This window comes from Durio zibethinus, chromosome 11 (assembly GCF_047325235.1).
Source record: "Durio zibethinus cultivar Kanyao isolate XHJ-2024 chromosome 11, ASM4732523v1, whole genome shotgun sequence".
Taxonomy (NCBI): Eukaryota; Viridiplantae; Streptophyta; class Magnoliopsida; order Malvales; family Malvaceae; genus Durio; species Durio zibethinus.
The window spans coordinates 882,102-907,189 of NC_143172.1; the positions used below are offsets into that span (position 1 = coordinate 882,102).

Sequence of the window (25,088 nt, forward strand, 5' to 3'; positions counted from 1 at the left end):
ATCTCCTTCTGCAACCATCGATATCGTTAAGTTATTCTATATATATCCATTGCTTTCGAAATTAAACAACCATAGTAACATTGCTTCTTCGATTTTAATACTACTAAATGAAAAGCAACAAAAACAATATGACTTGCAACTCATACATGCCCCCAACATCTCAAGTGGCCGAGTTAAATTTTCATTAACACTGGCCTGGCCTTAAGAAAAACTGCATAATCACATTAAATTCACTCTTATTATAACCTAGAAGTAATTGTATACGTACCAGCTTTCATTGGCCCATTTCCTTTATTTTTTTCCCCTTATCGTTTAAGCATTTTATCTTCACCATAGTATAGCAATAATGGGTGGGCGGCCCCTATCTTATATAAAATCTTAACCCTAAGAACCAGATCTTGAGTCAAACAAAGTGAAGGGAATGAGTAAGGTTGCAGCCATTGATGAACAGCCCACCAAGCATTTAAGAAACATGGACTTTATTTCTATTAAATTTAGCTTTTATTAATTGAGATCCATGTAACAATGTGACCTCATTGTCTAACTCTCCACTTCTCAACTGTTTTCACCTATATATGTGCTTAATATTAATGATTAATATTGGCAATTTATTATCTTCACGTGGCGGTATAATCTTAGAGTTTCTTCCCTAAAGATAATTTCTCTTTTTTTTTTTTTTTTGGCTTTAGGAGTTTTAAATTCCCCCTAAAATAAACAACGATAATGCTATATCCCACATAATTCGAAAAGGTCTAACCCAAACGTAATCACATTTTTTTGGCATTACTCAATTGTCACTTTCATGACAATTTTGTCTAATTTACCTCCACATTATTTGATGAATCATGAATTACAAATTAAATTAACCACCATGGTTTTTGCTTTCGGCATGCAATATTAATCTCCTTTTATAAGAGAGGTTGTAGTGTGAAAATAAGCAAATAGATTGTAGGTGTTGAATTCAATATAAAATTTACGAGATGTTACTTTTTAAAAATAATTATATGAATCAATTTAATTAAAATTTGAGTTTAATATAAAATATTTTTGTTCATACAAATTTATATTCTAATTTGCTTGATCAACGCATAATTGTGTAGGCAAATTTATAATACAAGTCACATTAAATAGTTATATTATATAGTTGTGTTATTTTATGAAAACCAAATTGAAATAAATGCAAATAAATGGTTTTGGTCATAGTTGGGTAGAAATCCACGTCAAAGTGGTCAATTAGCGCATGTTAACAATTAAAGGAAGCCTAATCGGAGTCATTATTAATTAGTATTTTTTTTTTTTTATATTGTGATAGCATATGCTAAAGGTCCACAATGAAAGAAAATTCAACATATATTAATCAGAATATATAATTCTTATAAGAAAAAAAAAAGATTTTGACTCGAAATTAATATTTTTATATTTTCATAAAATCTCCTTAATCATTAAATTAATAGGCGGAGAACTTATCGAAAGTAATTTTGATATATACAATGATAATTTTTTCTTGTTAGCCTCTTTTCTAATTAACTATATTCGATCCTTCACCTCAAAAAACTGGTAAGAAATTATGTTATATTTCAGTTACATTGGAGCTTTCATATATTACAATCATGCTTGATAAATTCAAAACTTTGCCGGTATAACGGTTGATATGACCATTTTTATTCATTTTCATGCGGCTTGATTGAAAAACACGTGCTTTTTGTCTGTTTCTTCGACAAATTAAAAAACACATGCATAACTTGTACGTTTTACTTAAATCCATTAAAAACATTTTTTTCAAATTTCATTTTGCAGTTTCTTTTAGGTATATTTGTAGGGTCAAAGCCTCCAAGGATTTGATGCAAAAGGTTTTCCTTATAAGTGAAATATATGCTTAAAAGAGGCTAATCTTGAGAGTTTGTTTAGCTCAATTATTGTCCTGGAATGCTTCATGCACTTGTACAATTCCTCAAGATATAAGATCCGATTGAATCAAGATTCATAGTAACTCGTGGGGGAAAAAAAATTGAAGCTGAAGAATATTAAGAATCATCTGTTCGGATTGGTGAATTGAAAGTGTAGGGAAAAAGCTAATATAAAATTTTTAGGCGAAAATGAAAAGGAATTGAGGATTGGACAACAATTATTTGAGAGCATTTCATTTATAATTTTTTTACTATAATTTTATAATTATTTAATTACATTTAAAATTATGTACGGATTCATGATTAATAAGTATAAATTTTATATAAAATTTTAATAAATATCATATAATTTCAAATTATAATTAATTAATTATAGTTGATATTATTAAACTATCAATTTTCATAGATTGTCTTCAACTTCTTGATTTAGTGGTCAAATAAATTTTAAGAAAATATCAAGTTGGGGTTTGATTCCTGCTTCCTCCGTTTCCTTTGTTGTAGGGCTCTGCCCCCTTAAAAGATAAAAGAAAAAAATTTTCCATAGATTGAAAAATTGATGCAACTAAGGTTTACGTGGGCATTAAATCATACTAAAAGCAAATAACTCCATATCCAACTAACACCAAATGCCAAATTTATTTTAGAAAGAGAATATATTTTGAAAGAAAGACACTTAACTTACTAGTTACCCATCAAAATATCAATATATATATATATATATATAAACCCATCTCCAATATCTCAATTCTCAAGAGAATTAACTCTACCCCTCTCTGGTTACAGCTTAGCTTTAATATTAATTTGTTTCATCATTACTTAAACTGTTAAGAATGATTTTTTTTATTGTGATGAAATTCTGTTAAAGCTGTAAAATTCTGGTCACACACACAAAAAAAAAAAATCACTTTAACAGAATTTTACAGCTTGTTTAAGATTGCAATAAAAGGTCCCATCTACTTCACAGCTCCTCTAACTAGCTTCCGACGTCTATCCCTTTCTTTTTTTTTCTCTTCTTCACTTCCCTCAACCTTCTCTACAACTTCTGTATTACTCTTTTCTTTTTTGTTGGTGTCAAGACATAAGCTTTGTATTAATACAGTTTCTCCTTGGTCTCGTTTTTTGTTTCTTTGTTTTTTTTTGGCGGTATTTCAGGCCAAAATGACATCTCCGGGTTCATTATCCGGTAACCAAGATAATGACGATACAAAGAAGAAGAAAGAAGGAAAGAAGGAACTAAAAGTTCCATTGTTGAAGCTGTTTTCATTTGCTGACTTTTACGACTATGTGCTCATGGCTTTGGGATCCTTTGGTGCATGCGTGCATGGTGCTTCTGTGCCTGTTTTCTTCATTTTCTTTGGAAAACTGATAAACATTATTGGGATGGCTTACCTCTTCCCCAAAGAAGCTTCTCACAAAGTTGCAAAGGTATGGAAACGTCTTCCGGAATTTCTGACAAAGGGTTATTTTTTGTTTGATCAAACTTTGATTATTTGATCTTTTTAAGTCAATCTATAACACACAAACTAAATCTCTTTCTTGCATTCGTTTTTTTGCAGTACTCATTGGATTTTGTATATCTCAGTGTTGCTATTTTATTTTCCTCATGGATAGGTAAGTGACAATTAATGACTCTGCCTCACGAGAAAACTTCCTTGATCAATTAATCAAAATTTAAATTTTGATTAGAAATTTGATGATATATATTTACCATATAAATATATGTACAACTTGAATATGAATTTTAGAGGTGGCTTGTTGGATGCATACCGGAGAGCGACAGGCAGCAAAAATGAGGATGGCATATCTAAAGTCTATGCTAAATCAGGATATAAGTTTATTCGACACCGAAGCTTCAACTGGAGAAGTCATATCTGCAATTACAAGTGACATTATTGTCGTTCAAGATGCTCTTTCTGAGAAGGTAAATTTTTGTCTCTGGTCTTGGGATTTTAATGACTTAATTTTCCTTATTAATTTATGATTACGACAGCAAAACGGTAAAACTAAATAAAACAAGGGAAAAGTGAGAGCAAACACGAACAAATTAAACTTGTGATGCAAAAAGATAACAATAAAAATCAGTCAAAAAACGGTGTGGCTGAGGCGACTTCCAAGACAATTACTATGATCTGATGAAGCTTTTAATACTAGCATTTATGAGTCGGTTGGTTGTTCGGTGTTTTTCTACCTATGGGGTTTTATGTATATCGTACTCCAGCTCTTTTGCCAGCTTGTTCACAGCAAATAGTAAAAATTATTCGGAATTTCTTTTCTTTTCTTTTTGTTTTTCAGTTAATTTTTAAAGCCTATACATAATTTTCTTTTTCTTTTTTAAGTTTAAAATGCCTAAATAAAATGTTTTATGGTAGTCTATTTTTGGTTCAAGTTGTAAAAGCCAATTTGGGTATAGTTTGATCACTATCTTGTTGGAAGCAAGCGACAGTGCCAAGCTCTAGAACTAGGTTGACAAATAGGAAAATGTTTTCGCTATAGTGGTTCTGCATGACTTTAATAAAACTTGTCTGGACATTGGCATTTCCATCGGATGGGAAAGGACAGGGACGGTTTGATTGCCCTTTCCTGTCATTTGTCTTTAAGCACAAAAGGAAAATCGATATTTGGATGCATGTTCATTTGATAATTACAAATGCAATTGAATACCAGACCCTCTTGTACCTTTTAAATAAAGAAAAGTTATATTGTAAAGGAGAAATAAATAATTTTGGTTTTAATATTAAAGAAAGTTATGTAATTATATTGAATTGGTAATTGAGAATATTTTTGGATGATAGACCCGTCTTCATTTGGGGTTGTCAGGTAACTATTGGGTTTAATTTGAAATGGTGGTGAATGATGTCAGGTGGGGAATTTCATGCATTACATAAGCAGATTTATAGCAGGTTTCAGCATTGGCTTTGCTAGAGTATGGCAAATTAGTCTGGTAACACTGTCAATAGTTCCCTTGATTGCCCTTGCCGGTGGCATTTATGCTTATGTTGCCACGGGTCTTATTGCTAGAGTTCGAAACTCCTATGTCAAGGCTGGTGAAATTGCCGAAGAGGTCAGTTTTTCAATCTCCCTTCCAGACTTGTTACTTGAAAAATGATTGGAAGATATTATCTGCCAGCCCTAAGGCTGAAGCTTTACCATTATGCGTGACTTCCAGGTGATTGGGAATGTCAGAACAGTCCAAGCATTTGCAGGGGAAGAAAGGGCGGTGAAATCTTACAAGGAAGCATTGATGAACACATACAAGTATGGTAGACAAGCTGGCTTAACCAAGGGTCTGGGACTGGGTTCTATGCATTGTGTGCTTTTCGTTTCCTGGGCATTGCTTGTTTGGTTCACCGGTGTTGTTGTTCACAAGAACATTGCAAATGGTGGGGATTCTTTCACTACCATGCTTAATGTTGTCATCTCTGGCCTGTAAGTTCCTTTATTCTTATATGAAATCTCAATATAACCCATCACAGAACATTTCAACTGAGGACGATTCTCATCACATCTGATGTGAACATGTTTTAGGCTTCTGGTTTTGCCTGCTCTTAGTATGGCATTCAAAATAATCTGTGATAATATGCATCTTATATTTTCAGTATTCCCAGCATTTATTTTTGAATTAGACTGACAATTTCATGATCTTTGTTTTATTTGTTTCCTTCTTAGATAATATTTCAGTTGTATGCTTCTGATTCTTACGGCTCTATTCGACATTTTTTTATTATTTACATTGGGACTTCTGAAAACATGTACTAATTACTTGGTTTTTTTTGGCCCGAAAAAAATTTCTTGGTTTTGTTCCGTTGCAGGTCATTAGGACAGGCAGCACCAGACATCTCTGCATTTATTCGAGCAAGGGCAGCTGCCTATCCAATATTTGAGATGATAGAGAGGAATACAGTTAGCAAAACCAGCTCCAAAACAGGTTACAAACTAGGCAAAGTGGAGGGCCACATTGAATTCAAGGATGTATCTTTCAGGTACCCATCTCGCCCGGATGTAGTTATCTTCAATAGGTTCTGCCTCACCATACCTGCTGGAAAGATTGTAGCTCTCGTGGGAGGAAGTGGCTCTGGGAAGAGCACAGTCATATCATTGATTGAAAGATTTTATGAGCCCCTTGTGGGGGAAATATTGTTGGATGGGAATAATATCAGGGACCTTGACCTCAAGTGGCTTAGACAACAAATTGGTTTGGTTAATCAGGAGCCTGCTCTTTTCGCGACAACCATTAGGGAAAATATTCTCTATGGAAAAGATGATGCTACAATTGATGAAATTTCGCGTGCTGCAAAACTTTCAGAGGCCGTTGCCTTTATTAATAATCTCCCTGATAGATTTGAGACTCAGGTATTCACTTACCACTGTCAGTCACTTTAGCATGGGTATATTTAGAAGCAACTCCAATGATCATTCACCTGATAAGGCATTCTTTTTTGCATTATAGCAAGTGCTACACATTCACTTTTGTAACTCTAAGCAATCACTTTAGGATGATGCATGCAAACAGATTCCATAGCAGAGTCTAATATTTAATTTCAATTTCTTTTAAAAAGCAATTCTACTGAGAATTAAAGGAAATAGAAAGTGTTGATGGCGGATTTTTTTATGAAAATATAAGTGTTTGGTGTGGATTTTCAGGTTGGTGAAAGAGGAATACAACTATCAGGTGGACAGAAGCAAAGAATTGCAATATCTCGGGCAATAGTGAAAAATCCATCTATTCTTTTACTTGATGAAGCAACAAGTGCCCTAGATGCAGAATCTGAGAAAAGTGTGCAGGAGGCACTTGATCGTGTGATGGTAGGCCGAACTACAGTTGTGGTAGCTCACCGACTTTCTACTATTAGGAATGCAGATGTGATAGCTGTTGTTCAAAGTGGGAAGATTGTAGAAACCGGCAGTCATGATGAGCTTATTTCAAACCCTAACAGTGCCTATTCTTCGCTTGTTCAGCTTCAAGAGACAGCGTCTTTGCAACGCTACCCCTCACAAGGTCCTACTCTGAGTAGGCCACTCAGGTACGTTAACTGGGGAATGCATTTTAAGCACCGGGAAGACACTAATGTGTTTAATTGGATCAAGTGAAGTTATTGTCCTTCAAAATGTGGTAAAATGGTTAAGTGAATGCTTTTTAAAAGTCAGGGATATAGCATGGTTGCATCATATGATTACTAATGTTAGAATAATTTTGACAACATTTTGGTGCTACGGTGCATTGAGTTCGACATCCATAGCTACAGTTAAATCTGGCGCTTCTTTGTTAAATTCTCATACCCTCATTCAATTACCTTTTTTAATGCCAAAAGTTAATGTTCATAAAAGAAATCATTTGCACCAGGCACTCTATCTTGTTTCTTGTATGCTATTCTAATGAAGAATTCCTTAATCAGAATTTCCTTTTTTCTTTTTCGTCTTAACTTCTTTTATAGCTTGAGTTATTCACGAGAATTATCCCGAACAAGGACGAGCTTTGGTGCAAGTTTTCGTTCTGAAAAGGACTCAGTTAGCCGTGCTGGTGCCGATGCAATTGATACTGGGAAGCCAACATATGTTTCACCTGGAAGACTGTATTCTATGATAGGACCTGACTGGTATTATGGGGTCTTTGGTACCATTGCTGCATTAATTGCTGGAGCTCAGATGCCTCTATTTGCTCTTGGGGTTTCTCAAGCTCTTGTAGCCTATTACATGGACTGGGAGACAACGTGCCGTGAAGTCAAGAAGATTGCCATCCTGTTTTGTAGTGCTGCAGTTATAACTGTCATTGTTCATGCGATTGAGCACCTATGCTTTGGTATCATGGGAGAGCGACTCACTCTTCGTGTGCGTGAAGTGATGTTTTCTGGTAATATGAGATCTAATCTTAGGAATCATTTGACATTGTTGGACTTTTTTTTTTCCTAGACACCTGGAATATGGTAAAATGTTTCTACTTTTATTCTTGTCTTATGACTTTAATTTGCAGCCATTTTGAAGAATGAGATCGGATGGTTTGATGAGCTAAACAATGCAAGTTCCATGCTTGCATCGCGTCTGGAGACTGATGCAACTTTCTTAAGAGGTGTAGTTGTTGACCGGTCATCAATTCTCATTCAGAATTTAGGTTTGGTCATTGCTGCCTTTATCATTGCATTCATCTTAAACTGGAGAATCACACTTGTTGTCTTGGCCACTTATCCATTGATCATAAGTGGTCACATCAGCGAGGTTTGCGCATCCTTCCCAGCATTAATTTATACAAACACAAAATTTAGTTAGGAGTATAGTGATATTCTTCCATCTTTCAGAAACTATTTATGCAAGGGTACGGGGGTAACTTGAGCAAAGCATATCTAAAAGCAAATATGCTTGCCGGTGAGGCTGTCAGCAATATACGAACTGTTGCTGCATTTTGTGCGGAGGAGAAGATCCTTGATCTTTATGCTCGGGAGCTGGTAGAGCCTTCAAAGCGTTCATTTAATCGTGGTCAAATTGCAGGGATATTCTATGGAATTTCCCAGTTTTTCATCTTCTCATCTTATGGCCTTGCCTTATGGTATGAAAGTTTAGCTTCATCATGCCCTTTTCCTCAGCATGTTTAAAATTTAGAGGTTTTTTGTTCTCAATTTTATGTGGAATATTTGAATTATAGTTAATTAATGAACATTCAGAAGACTGTTTGAGCATCTCAGCTTGTTTGGTGTCGGGCATTGCAATAATTAATACATTGCTACTGAGGAATCAATGTCCAAAACTATCTATCCATAGGAATGTAATTGCTCTATTAGCTTATTAGTTAATTTGATTTATCTTAGTTCAAAAAGAGAAAGAGAATTCTAATGCTTAGAGCTGTAAATTTGTGCAGGTATGGTTCTATTTTAATGGGGAAGGAGCTAGCTAGCTTTAAATCTGTCATGAAATCATTTATGGTTTTGATTGTAACGGCATTAGCCATGGGAGAAACTCTGGCATTGGTCCCGGATCTTTTAAAAGGGAATCAAATGGTGGCATCCGTGTTTGACATCATGGACCGGAAGACACAGGTTGTTGGGGATGCTGGAGAAGAACTAACAAATGTGGAAGGTACAATTGAGCTAAGGGGTGTTCACTTTAGTTATCCATCAAGGCCAGATGTAGTAATTTTCAAGGACTTTGATCTAAAAGTGCGTTCAGGCAAGAGTATGGCACTAGTGGGGCAAAGCGGGTCTGGTAAAAGCTCTGTTCTTGCTCTTATACTTCGGTTCTACGACCCAACAGCTGGGAAGGTGATGATTGACGGTAAGTTTTTCTCAGAAAATCTCTGCTCTGCCTACACTTGATTTAACATATAGGGAAAATAGCAAGCATGCTGTAAGTTTTCTGCTTCCTATATGCCCTACTTTGACAATCATCTATAAACAATCACATACTTTCACAATCTAAGACTGCATAAGAAAATCTTGAAATCAGTTGATCTAGTCCAGCCATTCTGTTAATTCTCTCTTTGGTTTCTTATTTGTCAAACACATACAGGCAGAGAAATTAGGAAACTGAAGCTGAAATCCCTTCGGAAACACATTGGCTTAGTCCAACAAGAACCAGCTCTTTTTGCCACATCAATTTATGAAAACATCCTTTATGGCAAAGAAGGAGCTTCAGAATCAGAAGTAATTGAAGCAGCTAAGCTTGCTAATGCACATAGTTTCATAAGTTCCCTCCCTGAGGGTTACTCAACAAAAGTTGGTGAACGAGGAGTGCAACTCTCTGGTGGTCAGAAACAAAGAGTAGCCATTGCTCGAGCTGTTCTGAAGAACCCAGAAATCTTGCTACTTGATGAAGCCACCAGTGCTCTCGATGTTGAGTCAGAGCGTGTGGTGCAGCAAGCTCTAGACCGATTGATGAGGAATCGAACAACAGTAATGGTGGCACATAGGCTGTCAACTATTAAAAATGCAGACCAAATATCAGTTATACAAGGAGGAAGAATAATTGAGCAAGGAACTCATTCTAGTTTAATCGAAAACAAAAACGGACCATATTTTAAGTTAATCAACCTTCAGCAGCAGCAGAAGCTGGAAAAATAGCGTCAAATTTCAGTAAGACAATAACAAGAAGAAACAGATTACCGACACAATTTATGCAGATGCTTTGTTTAATATTTTACCTTGTCTATTTTTTTTCTCACTAGATGTGAATTAATTTATCTTAATTAGAGCCTTTGTTTCCATATGAAGAAAATAATGATAAATACTTGAGAATGCTGTACAAGGGGCTTTTTTTACCATTAGTTCATGGTTACTTTGGATATGACTGTTGGTTTTGGAGAAAAGGGAGCAAAACTGATTGTCATTTCATTTTGGTCAAATAGTTTTGACAGTAATTGGAAGTCCAGTTTTTATGCATAAATCGAGATTTGTTACTTTCTTACCCAGAGTAATCATACCAGCTGGTGCTCTAAAATTCAATTGTATCTAAACATATTGACATTAAAAACATTTCGACCTTGCTGTGACAAACCAAGTGATGAAATGCTTCAACTTAGCTGCTGGATTAGGCTGGAACGTACAGGCCTGTTCAGGTTCGAGCTTTTGAATGTTACCATGATTGGAATTATCTAAAACACCCACTTTTTGAGGCTCTAGTTCTAGGATGTTTCATTGGTATAATAATAAAGGGACAAAAACATAGGGTATTCTTTTTCTCATTGTTTTGCACAGTGTATAAATGTTCTTTTATAATTACAGGGTTTAGGGATGTGTATAACTAATTAATCAGACTTAGGTTCGTTGTACCAGGACTTTGGATCACTCTGATAATTAAACGACAACAAAAAAACAACAGTGAATTTTCAACTAAAATCTTCAAATTAAAATAAAATTTGACAAAAACTAATTCAAATATTTCTATACACAAAAAGATTTTCAAATAAAAGACAAAACTTACGTCAAGTTTTTAGGTAAAGCTTGTGAAGTTTTTTTTTTTAAATGATTAAATAAAAATTTGTATAAAAAATTCAAACTGATAGGTTGATAGAATTTAATGTAAAAATCAATAATATATATAAAATATTTAAAATATTGTTAGTAATTTAAATTTGATGGATACTTATTCAATGATAAAAATAATATTAATATTTTTACTAAAAATATTTATTTAAAAATATATATAATTTTTTTTCAAATTTTGCACATTTAAACTATTTAACAAGAACTTTTAATCTATCGATTTTGATTTTCAATTTTAATTTTTATCTAATTGTTTCTAATAGAAAATTTTATGAAATTCACTTAAAAAACTTCTTCTAAGTCTTTCTCTAAAAGAAATTAATTATCTCAAAGAACAACCTAGCTTCTCAATGAGGGAAATGAGGTAAGAAGGTTTGAAAAAAATATCTTCATATCCTAGCAACTTTCAATATTGTCTCATTAACCATTAAAAAGTCAATAACCCATTGAGAGCTATTAGTAAAAAATTCTTGTTTTAGCTCATGGGTAATTATTCTCTATTTAATTACTCAACCTTACAATGTTAAATGATTAATTTTATGCATTTTGAATCTAATTGAAATTCAAAGTTTGTTTTAAAATTTGAGAAATTAAATGGTAGATGAATGGATGCTTAGAATAAACAACGATATTTAATAGATGATATGGTAATAATACTAAAAGATTGTTGTTAAGTATGTAACTTAAAATTACTTGTAAATATTTTTTTAGGCCAGTATTTTCGTTTTCCTCCACTGGTTTTTATCCTTGGTTGAAAGATACAACAATGTAGACCTTTGTTTAAATTTGTCATTAGTTTCTAGTTGAGAGTTGACTGTTTTTTTCTTCTTGTCCTTTAATCGTTGCAGCCCAAGGGCCCTAATTTGCCTGGTGAATCCAAGTTTGTTAAGGAAACAACTCTCCTAAACCTTATAATGTGCAAAGACCACATGTTGTTTGTTAATTCCTACAATTTTACTATCATTTTCTGTTTTCACATCAACTTCCCCATCTAAGAGACTTGTCAAAGAAGGATATGATCTAAGAAAGTTTGAAAAAAAACACGCCGGCAGATCCTGCCGTCTATATCTTCCCATTGACCCTTGGTTTTTTAAATATATCAACCTTTTGATTTGTATAAAATACCTAGATCTAACCAAATAATATTAAAGTCAAAACCTAGATATGGAGATTATGAAATGAAGGCAATGTCAAACAAACAAAAAAAATTTCAGTGAATTTTACTTATTGCCGTGATTTTGTTGGGCAAAATAATTGCAGCATATACATTCAAATACCACCGATACATTCAAAAGACCCATGTTGAGAAATCTTGTTTTTGCTCATGGATTATTGCATTCCTTATATATACTTGAAAAATTTTGAATATATTCCCTATCATATGCATATATACCTATTTGAAATCAACTTAATTATTTCTTTTTAACAGAAGGAATGTATTTCAAAATGATTTTCTTAAACAGATGATTCAAGAGCTTAAACTATGGTTTTAAGGGTTGGTAAATGTTTGGTTTTGAAGTTAGAAATGGATGTAATTTGACCAGTTACTCTATAGCAAGTAAATTAATCAGAAACATAATGGCTAAGCTCATTCTCTCTGTGATGCAAAAGTAGTTAGGCATACAATTTCACCAGAGCAACTTCTAATTAAGGCATAGTTTTATAATCTTCTTCTTTTCTCTTTTACAGTTGTATGCCAAGTGCCAAAACAACAAGAGCTGCAGCTGAATTTCTCAAGTCATATGTGAAACCTCTAATGTATATATAAATTGATTGTTTGGTTCAAACTCAAAGATTTCATGGATGAATTAATTATATATGGCCTTAACGCGGAAGATTACTGCATTCAATTTCACTTTGAACTTTATTAATTTGTTGTTTAGTTCAATGAACTTTACTGTAATTTCATGGTCATATCTTGCTTTATTCTTGTTGAATTTGAATCAAATTCAAAGTTTGTAGTAACTGGAGAGAAGGAGAACGCCAGGCTGAGATTCAAAAGATTAATTACGCAAAAGAAAGGTTGCTTTGGCAATTGGGTGATCTACCAAAAAAAAAATGAAAAATATTGCAAGAGCAGTTAGAGACTGCTGCAGTTTTTTGGAATTAATTATAAGAACATTGAACTTAGCTGAATTAACGATTCAAATGATGTCAATATTTCTGGAAATTGACAAAACTGCTGACTGATATGGTGAGGGAAGAAAATAAGATTAGAAGAAGGTTTAAGGATGAATACAATTAACAAGGAAGCTGCTCAGGATCATTTGTTGCCAGGAGAAAATATACTACTACATGGGGTGGGGTGGGGGGTCAAAGATCAAAATTGTAAAGTGATGATATTCCTTGATGTAACACTCAGGATATCACCTTGGACAGACGTAAGGTTTCTTGTTGACCAAAAAGAAGGCTGAGGCTTCTTAGTGACACGTGCTAGATAAAAATTAAACCAGATTTATCGTTCCGTTAAATTAAATTTTCATAATTACCTAACCCCGGTTTTAGGGTTCTTCAATGAGTGCTAATAGAATTATATATGAGCTGCCAGGTTACTTCCTGGTCTTTGCCTTGCCATGGGAAACTTGTAATATTATAATGCAAGAAAGAATGTTAATGACATCATTGGTTTGAATCACGTAAAGCATGCACCTATAAAACCATCCGCATGTCGTCTCCTCAGAATATCCAAATTAAACTCCTTTTGCTTTATCAACAATCACCATTTTTATCTCAATTTGATATCCGTTTCTTTCCCTGGCTAATTATAAGTTTCGTATCAGCCGCAATGGGTAGGTCTCCATGCTGCGCAGAGGATGCCAATCTGAAAAAGGGGCCGTGGACCCCAGAAGAGGATCAGAAGCTGGTTGATTACATTAACAAACATGGCCACGGAAGTTGGAGGGCTCTTCCAAAGCTTGCAGGCTTAAACAGATGTGGTAAAAGTTGCAGACTAAGGTGGACTAATTATTTGAGGCCTGATATCAAGAGAGGAAAATTCACTGAAGAAGAAGAGAGAGTTATTATTAACCTTCATTCAGTTCTTGGAAACAAGTACAAATGTTTTCTTTTTCTCATGCTTAGTTTTCTTAAATGATTTCTTAGAAGAAGCATCTAACATCTTTGATTTTTTTTACCTTCCTTTTGCAGGTGGTCTAGGATTGCTACTCATCTTCCTGGACGAACAGATAATGAAATCAAGAACTTTTGGAATACCCACGTTAGGAAGAAGCTATTGAACATGGGAATTGACCCTCACACCCACAAACCAAGAACTGATCTTGATCATCTTTTAAATCTTTCCCAATTGCTTTGTGCCGCACAATTAGGCAACTTGATGAATCCTTGGGACACTGCTTTTAAACTACAGGCTGATGCCGCTCAACTAGCCAAAGCCCAACTATTTCAAAACCTAATGCAAATTTTGAACTCAAACAAACTAGCGAATGTTGAGAGTGCTAGTGGTTTGCTTGGATCCCAAAATCTTTACCCATTTGAAGGATTACTCAATGGTACAAGCACCCTATCTGCTAAAGAACTAACCCCAAGCCCAACACCTCAGAACCTTCCAAATAACCCTGGTGCAATCCCTCAAACATCAAGTGACCACCAGGCTGTAGAAAACCCATGGCCATATTTTCAAGGTGGATTTAACTATGAAAGTCTTGACATGAATAACCAGAGTTTGAGCAATTCCCTTGAACAAACTGAAAATCCACTTCCTGAGTTAGTTTCAGGATCTCCAGACACTTCACCAATTAACCATATGGAAAACAAGACCGACACAGCACCAGACTCCACAATATATGAGGCTTGGGAGAAACTAATTATTGAAGACGAAGCAGATGGCTCCTATTGGAAAGAAATCCTAGAGTAGGTGTTCTCTTCCTGGATTCTTCATTCATTTTCATTTCTTTGTTGCTTTGTTAATAAGACATCCGTTTTGAATTATTTATTTCTTCCATAATTGTTTCAGATTAGTTAAAATATATTTTTCTTCTTGTATTTGCAGCTTCACTTCATCATCCTCATCACCTATCTCATGGTAGAGCACCTTTCGGCAAGATATATATGATCAACTCGACTCAGAGAACAATATTTAATTCAGTATTCTTTCCATTTTATTTTAGGGTTTTTTCATCTACTTGATTCATTGAGCTGTGTAAATTGTAAACATATCTTCAAAGCGCTCGAGTTTTTTTTTTTTTTTCAAACTTTATACAATCAATAATAAATTTAATTTGAGATATAGTAATGTCAATGTTTTGAATAATATTAATTATATATGTATTTCTATTAAATCTAAGCAAAATCCCAAGATGAAGGATGACGGAATTATATTTATATATATATGGGTGATTTTGCTTTTAATTCATGCAAGTTAATTATAAGGAAGAAACTGCAATGACCCATTTTCAAGAGGTAATTAAAATGACAGGTTGAGCATTGAGATTAATCTGCCTGTCTATGAATATGTATCCATAACTACAAAACTAAAGGGAAAGTTTTAGGAAGAAAATTTAGAAACCGAAAAATTATCCATAATTGCTCAAATACATACATACATACCTTATAGATTAAATTAAAAAAAAAAAAAGTTACAACATTCATTAATATACTTACTTCAAATACTCACATAAAATATAAATTTTAGAAATTTTGTTATAACCCATAAGAGTTTTACGACTTTTTCTATGGTGTCTTCAACTGTTACATCAATATGATTACTAAATAAAGCAAAATGTTTAATGTAATAATTAGTATTAATAATTAACTTTTGGATGTTAGTATTTGTTTTGGTCAGTAAAAGTCAGAAGATTGGTTGAATTGTTGCCCTTTAGGTGAGATTGTTTCCGTCTGATATAAGCCATTGACTGTTGGAAGAACCATCACCTACCCAAACCACCTGTGACCTCACCGTCACCTTGTGGGCTATTTCTCCTTTTTTTTTTTTGTTTTTCCTCTTATTTTCTTTTTTCCAATTTCTGGACAGCTAATTAAAAAAATCCCTTATTAATTTGTACCATTAAATGAATATGCTAATACTTTTTTCTTCTATTACAGAAAATTACTATCAAAACCTTATGGTATTAGTAAATTAAAGGATCTTCTTTTTTCACCCAAAAAAAAAATTTTAAGGATCGTTGTTAGGAAAATTTTTCTTCTAATCTTCAACTAAATAAGAGGATTGCCGATTCCTGAAATACTTCGAAGAACTCCATTTGAATGGAATTTCAAGAGAAAAATTCATTTTAATTAAAGAAATTCAAAAATGGAAAAAAATATATATAAATAATGAGGAATTTCAAAGTTTAAGAAATATTTCAAGAGGGAATTTGATTCTCTCTTGAAAATCCATCTAAGGAGATAGTTTTTCAAAATTATTTCAAATCTTTCCTCATTTTACTCCACAACGTCTACCAAAAAATACAAAAATAAAAAAACAAAGTATTATTTTATTTAACTCTAATATGTTTATCTATTAATAATATCTATACATTTTTACAAATATAATGATATTCATGTTGTATTTTATATATATATTTAATATCATTATTTTCTTTTATAATTTTTTTCTCATCAAATTCAAAAAAGTTAATTTTTTAAAAAATATTTATTCAAATAAAACAATTATAAATGCTAGCACTTTGAGCTGATATAGTTTAAAATGTCTTCATTTCAAATTTTTTTTAAAATTTTAAAATTTCTCATCTAAATGCTCTTTTAACTTTTGAAATTAAAACTCAAAAATAAAATAGTATAAACCTAGGAAAAAAGGTTATTTTTTGGGAAAAGATCCTCAAGTTTTCACTATTTTATTCAAGAACGAATAATTTATTTTTAATTAAATCTATAATTGAAATTTTAATAATTTTAAATTGAGTATAAATATAAATATAAATTAATTAAAAAGAAAAATAATTTGAATAAATATGAACTTTAGATTTAATTAAAAATGTATTATTTACAATTAGATAAAATAGTGAAATCTTTCACTAATTTTAAACAATCGAGAAATCCTTTCCTGCTAGAATTTACAAATGTTGTTGGTAAAATATAATAAAAGATAGTTAAGACTTGGGCTGCAATTAAACATGGTTGGATGACTATGCCTCAAGTAGAACCCAAACCAGTTCAATTGAGCCCAGTAGCCTTTTTTTTTTTTTTTGTAAAATTAGCTTCCTAGTTTTAGTGTCCATACTTTCCATTAGGCCTGCTCCACTGGCTGTTTAATTGGGTCCATGTTTCCTATTTTGTGAAATTATAGCAGTACCACTGTCCAAAACAACATGCTTACGAACACAAGAAATGTTCCCATTAACATTCCCATTTCATCTACCTGTGAACGCATTCATCAAAACTGAAAATGTTAAAACCCCTAAACTAAGCACAAAGGATTTAAAACAACACAAACCAAGTGCATTTTCTATGCCTCTGAAACTAACCACAGAAACAAATGGAAAGGGATAAAGAAAAATGAAAGAAACTTTAAAGCAGAAGTAAAATTCTCCATCACACTAGAAATATATGAACCAATTGATTGCCGATACATGCACATGGTGATTGACTATTTAGCTGAGGTAACCTTGGAATTTTCAATGGATTGCTAAAAGTAAACCAAACCAAATAAAAGCACAAAATTGATTGATCAGTAGAACAATTTACTTGTATCTAAAGCATATTATTACTATTAAACTCGGCAAAGATTAAAGCTACTAGCAAGCCACCATCATGGAAAAAAATTTACTAGCTGCACCTCCAACAAAGATCAGAGAAGCAATCAGTAGGCAATGACATGATTACAACTTACAAGCTACTGTAAAAGCATCGGCCAGACAATCAAATTCACATCAATCAAAGTAGAAGAGGTAAACAATGTAGCTAAAAGACACCTTGTTCTATTTCAATGTCCAGCAGCATAAATTTACTCAAGTTTTTGTAATGGTCCATGCTAATAGAAGATAGAAACAGAGTAGATTGATAGAAATGTTGCAACTAAAATGAGATAAGTTCATAAAATAAAGAGACGAACTCCGCTGACTGGAAAGAAGCAATATCGTGGACTCAACAAAACAAAACCCTTTTAAAGTTTCTTTTCAATATAATAAAATGGAATGACATGTAATGCTTGAGACAGAAACTTATTTGAATAGATAAGGAAAGACTCAGCGGTTAATTGTCAAAGGAAGCAAATGTGGAAAGGAAATAAATCCTTTAGAATGGGGCACTTATTTTTCCGTTTCACTGTATCTTTTGAAAACTTCAAGCCTTTAGTTAGGAAAGCATCGAGTCACTAAGTTAATTTACACAAATACAGGCATAACAGTATATTGCATTTTCCTTGTTCACAAGTAATAGGCCAAAATATCCAAGCCTTTTAGTTTGCAGACCATCAAAGATGAAGGGGGAGAAAATAAAAAACTGAGGATAAGACAACAAAAGAACACACCAAACTTCGTCTTTCATGTTGACTATGTTTCACTAACTAGTTCATTTGGTTCAAACAGTAGCATTTCAAAAACTCCCCAAAGACACGTTCAAAAACTTCTAGCATCTACATGAGACTAAAATTTTGGAACAAACACACACTTGGGCAATTCGTTTGCAGAGAGTAACACACAGAGAGCTGCTATTACTATTACATCATATATAATGGTAGAATTACGTCATTATGAATGTTAATGCATGAGGGATTAAAATCTTTAACAAATATGCACAACAGTGAAGAAAAATATTCAGAGGAACTCAAAACAATTGAAATGGACTGCAGATATAAAACAACACAATTTGTCGCATCCATAAAAGGCACACAACACAACAGCCATAAAGGGCACACAATATAAATATAGAAACACAAAACCAGAGCAATTCTATATGAGGTCAAGCTTCCAGCGTACTTGTTGAAAAACAAAGCCACGCCACACAACAACAAGGTGTATATATCCATAGCCAACACTTGTTGCCGGAACCAACTCATTGAAACTATAACTGTAAAGCTTTGACCATGACCAATAACGGTGGAAGCATAAATTGTCAAAAAAAGGCATCAGGATTCAAAACAACTGCAAAGGGTTTGGAATCAAATAATGTCCAAATTTGTGGGATACGACAGCAGTAGAAGCTGTTGGAAATCATTATCAAACATGGTAAATGCCATAAAACCAGGACGATGAGGACAGGACAAATGAAAATATGGTTACATAAAACCAGTACGGTTTTGTACAAGGTTTACGTGTCAACAGATTTCAAGTTTCCCACATTCCTTTTTGAAATATCAGCCCATGCAACAAAGATATCTTATTCCATGTCAGCAACTGGATATCAGCACGTCACTTGGTATTCAGCTCAAAAAAAAAAAAAATGCCAGCTCAAAAATAGTTTTCTTTCAATGGAAAAATTAAAAATAAAAGAACTTGATATTTTTCTTCCATTTAAAGCACTCACAGATTTCTTTAGCAACTTAGCATGCAAACTGGAAGTACTTACTAAAATTAACCTTTAAGGGTAAAAAAAGAGGGAAGCCTTGTTTAAAACAGATGATGTTTCCAACTTGCCATACTTGATATTCAACAACCACATTAATATACCGATAATCCACAAAACCTAAAAGTACCTGATATTCAACAACCACGTTAATATACCAATAATCCACAAAACCTAAAAGAGAATATGAACCATCTCCTGAAGCTAAATTTCAGAGTGCACCAAAACTTTTTCATTCTGTTTATTATTTATCCATTTTATACATCAAGTTAGCAATGTAGGCTTCTAAACTCGAAAAGAATTTACCATTGCATTTGTTCTTATAAACATTTTTGGCAGGATTTTGTTATTTCAAAGAACAAAACCAAAATGGAGCCATAGCAATAAATTCTTCAAACCTAAATTCGATCAAGCATTTAAAGAAGCACATCAACTTAATCAATGCACATAAGATGAAAGAAAATTCGAAATGAAACTATCATCTTAAAAAAAAAAAGAAAAGAAAATTAAATTGAAACTATATGGAAATACCCACTGATTAAACTTGCGAAGGTGCAAAACTAAAACAATCACTAAGCAAAAAAAAATGCAATTAAAAACATCAAAGTACAACTTAAATTCCCTAAAACGTCAAAGTATTTTGAAAAATACCTATCTCCAGAGCACAGCGGACAGAATATACATGATTAACACTGAACACCATGTAATTGTTGTCAAGAGGCTACAACTAAACTCAGTACCCAACCTAGTTATTTCTCCACTGTACGAACTGACGTCTAAAAATGGAAAATGTGCAGTTAGCTTCGCCTTCACAAGCTAGCACCAGAGTCCCAATTCTTATACAGTTGCAGCAACCCTACAAAAACGACCAACCAAGAAAACGAACCAAGCTACACCTTTCTCATCAAATTCCCTAAAAATTTGGTCAAACTTGAATAGAGTTCTCGTTCTCTTCCCCATCACTACAGCAAGAATTGGTGACAATTTTCCTTACTTCTTCCTCACAACGAAACACCTGCCTTCCATCATTCCCTGCCACCTTCTCATGGCTACATTCCTCAACCAAATCCTTCTCCACCACCACCTCCCTTTCCTTCCTTTTCATTATATCACAAAAGAAATCAGTAAAAACTGTTTCATACCCTGGCATTTTTGCGTAACCCGGAAAATAGTTAATGTCAATAATGAGATAACGGTTTCCAAATCGGGTATCTCTTATCACATCAAAATTAAACAAATTCAAGTTCATTGCACTTCTCAAACCCTTGGCAATATCCGTCATGAAACTCTGTGGTGGCAATTCAGTATCCTCCAAATGCATCATCTTATAATACTTATCATCACTTTTCTCATGAGTAGCCAAATTGGAAACTTGAGAAAACGGTAGAGACCCTTCTAAACTATTCAATTTTTCCTCCGAAACATCTGGTAACGACTTCCTTTTAACACATTTCACATATTCCCCAACCACATAAACCTTAAAAATAACCCCTCCATGATTAACAAATTCCTGCAAAACAATCGGGGGTTTAAGCTTGTTCAACCCATCCTGGTTAAAAACCAAAGCCATTTTGTGCGATTTAGCACTTCCATCAGCTACCAACGGCTTAGCAATCACCGGAAACTTAAGCAAGTCCCAAGCTTGCTTATCAAATAGGGTTTCTTGATCGTAAATCACAATCTGTTTAGGGATCCCAAAGGTTTCGCTTTGATTCTCGATCTTGAGTTCCGACACCACCTGCAGCATTGAAATCCTGTTGTGTAGACGTTCGATTGCGTCAGGAGAATCAATGATTACAGCATTAGGGTTTTGAGAACGGAAATCTTCAAGCTGGCTCTTCCAATCGTCACCGTACAACTTGTGAAGCACGCAATCGAACGGTCCTTGATCGACTAAAGGACGTTCCCTATCGATCCTAACCAGATCGATTCCTCGAGATTTCACCAGATTCGCCAACGAATCTCGAATGAAACTGTTCTCTTTCTTCGGTAAAAGCCCGTAACCAATCTTGAATCTTCTCTCCTCTCCCGCCATTGCTCTCTTTATTTTTCTTCCTTTTCTTTTCTTTTTTCTCTCAATTGAATTAAAATCCCTTCTTCCACTTCTTTTTCTTTAACGTTTGATTGCTTGATTCATAAAACGAAACGTTCGCTTCTTCGCATTCCAGATTTTCAATGGAACCAAACAAAACGAAATTATGATTCATGAAAAGACTCAACTTTTTGGAATTTTCAAGGTGGGTTTTCTTTTTTAAAAAATTACAATTTCCGATTTTTTTTTTCCTTTGGTCTTTTTCTAAGAACGTTGGAAAAATCGAAAAAAAAATTGCAGCGTTTGTGAAACGAAATGGTATAGCTTAAGAAAAGGATTGGGGAATGTATATATAGCTTTGAGTAGGGTTAGATAAGGAGAGGATGATAAAATAACCAGAATTAGTATAAAAGTAGAACACGTGGCATATTCTTTTAACTTACATGCGGATTCGCGCCGCACAATTAAAAGGATCGCCCGGGAGTGGTGGGCCGTGGCCCGTGGCGGTGCACCGAGAATGAACGGTGGTGATTGTGGTAAAAGTGACAGGTGAGTAATGATCAAAGTTTGATTGAAATGATGTGGACGAACTTGGGCTTAGATTTTTTTAAGGAAGGGAATATTAGGGTAAGGCTTCATTTAAATAAAAAATGTGAAATTTTAATTTAATTTTGAAGAAGCATGGCCTCAGATTTTTCAACGTTTAGATTTTCAAGCATATATATTTACGAATTGCCCTCCACTTTACATGGTTTTTATTCTGATGTGACTTGTTAACCTCTCCTTTAATGCCACGTGGAAAATTCTTCCAATGAGTGTTGCACAAGTTTTAGAAATGACGTGGATAGCACGTGATTTTTTTATTTTACTTTTTACATCACAAATTAACTTATTTTTAATAAAATTTTCATTATCATAAGCTTTAAAATTTTAATTTTAATAACCTTAATTTAAAAAACCTATTAATATTTTGGTCTTTATTTAATTACTTTGATTTAAAATATCGACAATCTTTAATTAATTGAAAGTTTTGTTATTTTCATTACTTTATATATGTTTGTTTTATTTGTCAATAATATAATCTGATGATAAAATATTATATTTTAAAATTTAATTATCAAAATAAAAAAATATATAATTTTTTTCTTGGTTTAAGTATTTAATTGTTTCTTGTTTCTTTTGGATAAACAAAAATAAAATTTTGTTGATCCAAAAAATTTGTTACTTAAATGATTACTTGAAGATGACAATTTGATTTTTTTAAATGATTAATTTGAAAATATATTTGTTAATAATGAAGATAAGTTAAAGAATATGAAAAAGCTTTTTTTTTTTTCAAAATTGCCATTATTAAGCAATTCAATTGATGAATTTAAATTAACAGAAAATTTGTACAAGTAGTTTGACAATTGAGCAATCTAACACTTTTAATCTTCCTTCTTTTTCAAGTAATTGACCTTTAGTCATAGCTGGGTGCTGAAGTTAAGGTTATAAAAAGGTCATATTTACGTATTTTTCGAAGATCATAATGTTTTTGTTGAGAAACTTTGGTCTTTGACTCTTGTTAGTCATAGACAGGGGGCTGAAGTTTTTATTTTCTCCACGATAAATATAACTCGAGATCTAGTTTAGGAGAATTTCATGTGTCACTGTCGCTAGACATATGGAAATAGGGAAATAATGATGTAACTTTTATGAAAGTTACATATGTGCCATGAAGTATTCAAAACATGTTTTTATGATATGTTGGTAAAATATTAAAATTTTAATTTTAATAATTTTAAATATTTAAAAACAAAGATTTTATCAATGAAACCTTGATTTATTGATGAAGAAAAAACTTTAAAATCTTAAAGTCTTTAAATTCAAATCTTTTTGTATATGAATTTAATTATTTAATTATGTTCTATTTTTTTAATTAATTATTTAATAATTATTAAATTAATATAATAGTTAATTATTCAGTTTATTATACAAGGTAATTATTTTTTTATATTTGAAATTATCAAAATTTACTTATCAAAATTTTTTTATATTTGAAATTATCAAAATTATCAAAGTAGATAGACTATTCAATCATTCAGGTCAGAGTAAGATGTGTCTACCTAACAACTTAAGACAAGTGATTACAAGTCATATATTCGAGATAACCTTAACAAGTGATTATCGATAAGACTCGAACTCAAGATTTTTTTATTGAAGAAAATGAGCTTAATCGATTGAACTAATAATTTATTTATAATTTAATATTCTATTAATAGATTATGAAACTGTTGATATATGAACATAATATTTTATTATGATAATTAAAAAATATAAAAAATTACAATAAATCGGTCACTGCTACTTCAAATTATAAAAAAAATTAATCAAGGGCCTTCGAGAGTCACAAACGCAGAAAGACCCAACGAGGAGTTGGACTTTATACGTGGCCTTGGAAAGTGTAGCCCAACAGGGAGGCTGGATTTTGTATCTGGATGTTCGTGTTCTTTTGTTGAAAGCTACTAAGCCCCATTTGTTGAATCACTTTTTTGGGCCATGATCCATACTGGTAGTATTTGCTCTTTTATTTAAATATATTTTCTATATTTTACTAAAATAGGTTTGAAAACCATTTTGATTTTTGACACGATCCAACTAAGAGTTCTTCCTCTTCCTCAGCTTCCTCTAAAACCTCAAATCCTAATTTCTTATCCAAAACATCTTCATTAATAATATGCATATTGTTATTTTAATTCATTTTTTATGTATAATTGGTAAGGTATTTATAATTCGATTTTAATTAAATTAATTGATCAAATTAATTTAATTTAGTTCATCAATAATTATCAAATTAATTTTATTTATTTAACAAAAATAATTTTAAAATAATAACGATTTTTTATTAATTCAATTTAAAAATCGATTTAATTAAAATTTTAATTGAAATATAATAAAATCTTAACATAAAATGAAAAAAATGAAATGTACAATTTTATTTCATAAATTGCTAGAGATTTAATATAATACATTGGTATTTTAACATTTTGTTGCATAATTATATTTGGTTTGTTTGTAATATAAAATATTAAGAGTTTAAAATATAATTTAATTTAAATATATTTATTATTCATTAATAATAAAATTAATCAAACTCGTTAATTTTTAAAGTTAATAAATTTGATTTTATTAATAAAAATAAAATAATTTATTTTAAAATTAATCAAATTAACTAACTGAATGAATACTTTTAATAATTAGATAAATCTTGATATTTGAATTTTAAATTTGAACGTAACCCGTCAAAGAATAATTAATTAAAATACATATTACATGTGTGGAGGTTCGAGACTCCAAATTTGCGTTGAAATTATGGAATGCCATTTTCAAAATAAATGGGCAAGAATGGTAAATTATAGTAATAATTGAAGAAGCAAGTGTTGCAGTAGGGACCATGAAAAGGGAGGCAGTGACCATGTCAATTTGCAGAGGACTGCTACGATGCTTCTCAATTCCTTATTGTTCGATAAAGACATTACCTATTTGTTATGGGCCTTTTGGCCATGGCTGAAGGTAATTTGAAATCCCAATTCTCATTCCTTTTGCCTATCATTTAATTGGTGGATTGGATTTTTCTGAAGAATTTAATTCCATTTAATTTAATTGTCACAGGGAGAGAAAAAAACAAAATAAAGTTTAAATAAATTGGTGGATTGGAGTGCT

The 25,088-nt window shown here is 32.4% G+C and overlaps 3 protein-coding genes across 3 annotated transcripts; 2 read left to right on the forward strand and 1 right to left on the reverse strand.

Moving 5' to 3' along the window:
* Positions 1-2,878: 2,878 nt before the first annotated feature.
* On the forward strand, positions 2,879-10,247 carry LOC111291378 (ABC transporter B family member 2-like). The gene is made up of 12 exons (XM_022883068.2): positions 2,879-3,332; positions 3,464-3,518; positions 3,653-3,828; positions 4,768-4,968; positions 5,074-5,333; positions 5,717-6,257; positions 6,549-6,928; positions 7,340-7,755; positions 7,876-8,117; positions 8,198-8,445; positions 8,755-9,167; positions 9,402-10,247. Exons 1-12 carry the CDS (start codon positions 3,066-3,068, stop codon positions 9,950-9,952), a joined length of 3,750 nt encoding a protein of 1,249 aa, XP_022738803.2. The 5' UTR covers positions 2,879-3,065; the 3' UTR covers positions 9,953-10,247.
* Positions 10,248-13,318: 3,071 nt separating this feature from the next.
* Positions 13,319-16,300, forward strand: LOC111290314 (transcription factor MYB39-like). The gene is made up of 3 exons (XM_022881612.2): positions 13,319-13,924; positions 14,021-14,743; positions 14,883-16,300. The coding sequence occupies exons 1-3, from the start codon at positions 13,539-13,541 to the stop codon at positions 14,917-14,919; spliced, it is 1,146 nt and encodes a 381-aa protein (XP_022737347.2). The 5' UTR covers positions 13,319-13,538; the 3' UTR covers positions 14,920-16,300.
* A 586-nt stretch (positions 16,301-16,886) lies between these two features.
* On the reverse strand, positions 16,887-21,717 carry LOC111290312 (inositol-tetrakisphosphate 1-kinase 1-like). Its single transcript, XM_022881611.2, has 2 exons — positions 20,006-21,717; positions 16,887-17,210 (listed from the first exon to the last, which is right to left on the reverse strand). The coding sequence occupies exon 1, from the start codon at positions 21,387-21,389 to the stop codon at positions 20,280-20,282; it is 1,110 nt and encodes a 369-aa protein (XP_022737346.1). The 5' UTR covers positions 21,390-21,717; the 3' UTR covers positions 16,887-17,210; positions 20,006-20,279.
* Positions 21,718-25,088: the final 3,371 nt, after the last annotated feature.

Coding starts and splice junctions, on each gene's coding strand:
- LOC111291378 (XM_022883068.2), top strand. CDS start 3,066: ATGACATCTCCGGGTTCATTATCCGGTAACCAAGATAATGACGATACA. Junction 4,969..5,073: donor CTGGTGAAATTGCCGAAGAG/GTCAGTTTTTCA, acceptor CGTGACTTCCAG/GTGATTGGGAATGTCAGAAC. Junction 9,168..9,401: donor TGGGAAGGTGATGATTGACG/GTAAGTTTTTCT, acceptor AAACACATACAG/GCAGAGAAATTAGGAAACTG.
- LOC111290314 (XM_022881612.2), top strand. CDS start 13,539: ATGTCGTCTCCTCAGAATATCCAAATTAAACTCCTTTTGCTTTATCAA. Junction 13,925..14,020: donor CATTCAGTTCTTGGAAACAA/GTACAAATGTTT, acceptor TTCCTTTTGCAG/GTGGTCTAGGATTGCTACTC. Junction 14,744..14,882: donor TATTGGAAAGAAATCCTAGA/GTAGGTGTTCTC, acceptor TTGTATTTGCAG/CTTCACTTCATCATCCTCAT.
- LOC111290312 (XM_022881611.2), bottom strand. CDS start 21,389: ATGGCGGGAGAGGAGAGAAGATTCAAGATTGGTTACGGGCTTTTACCG.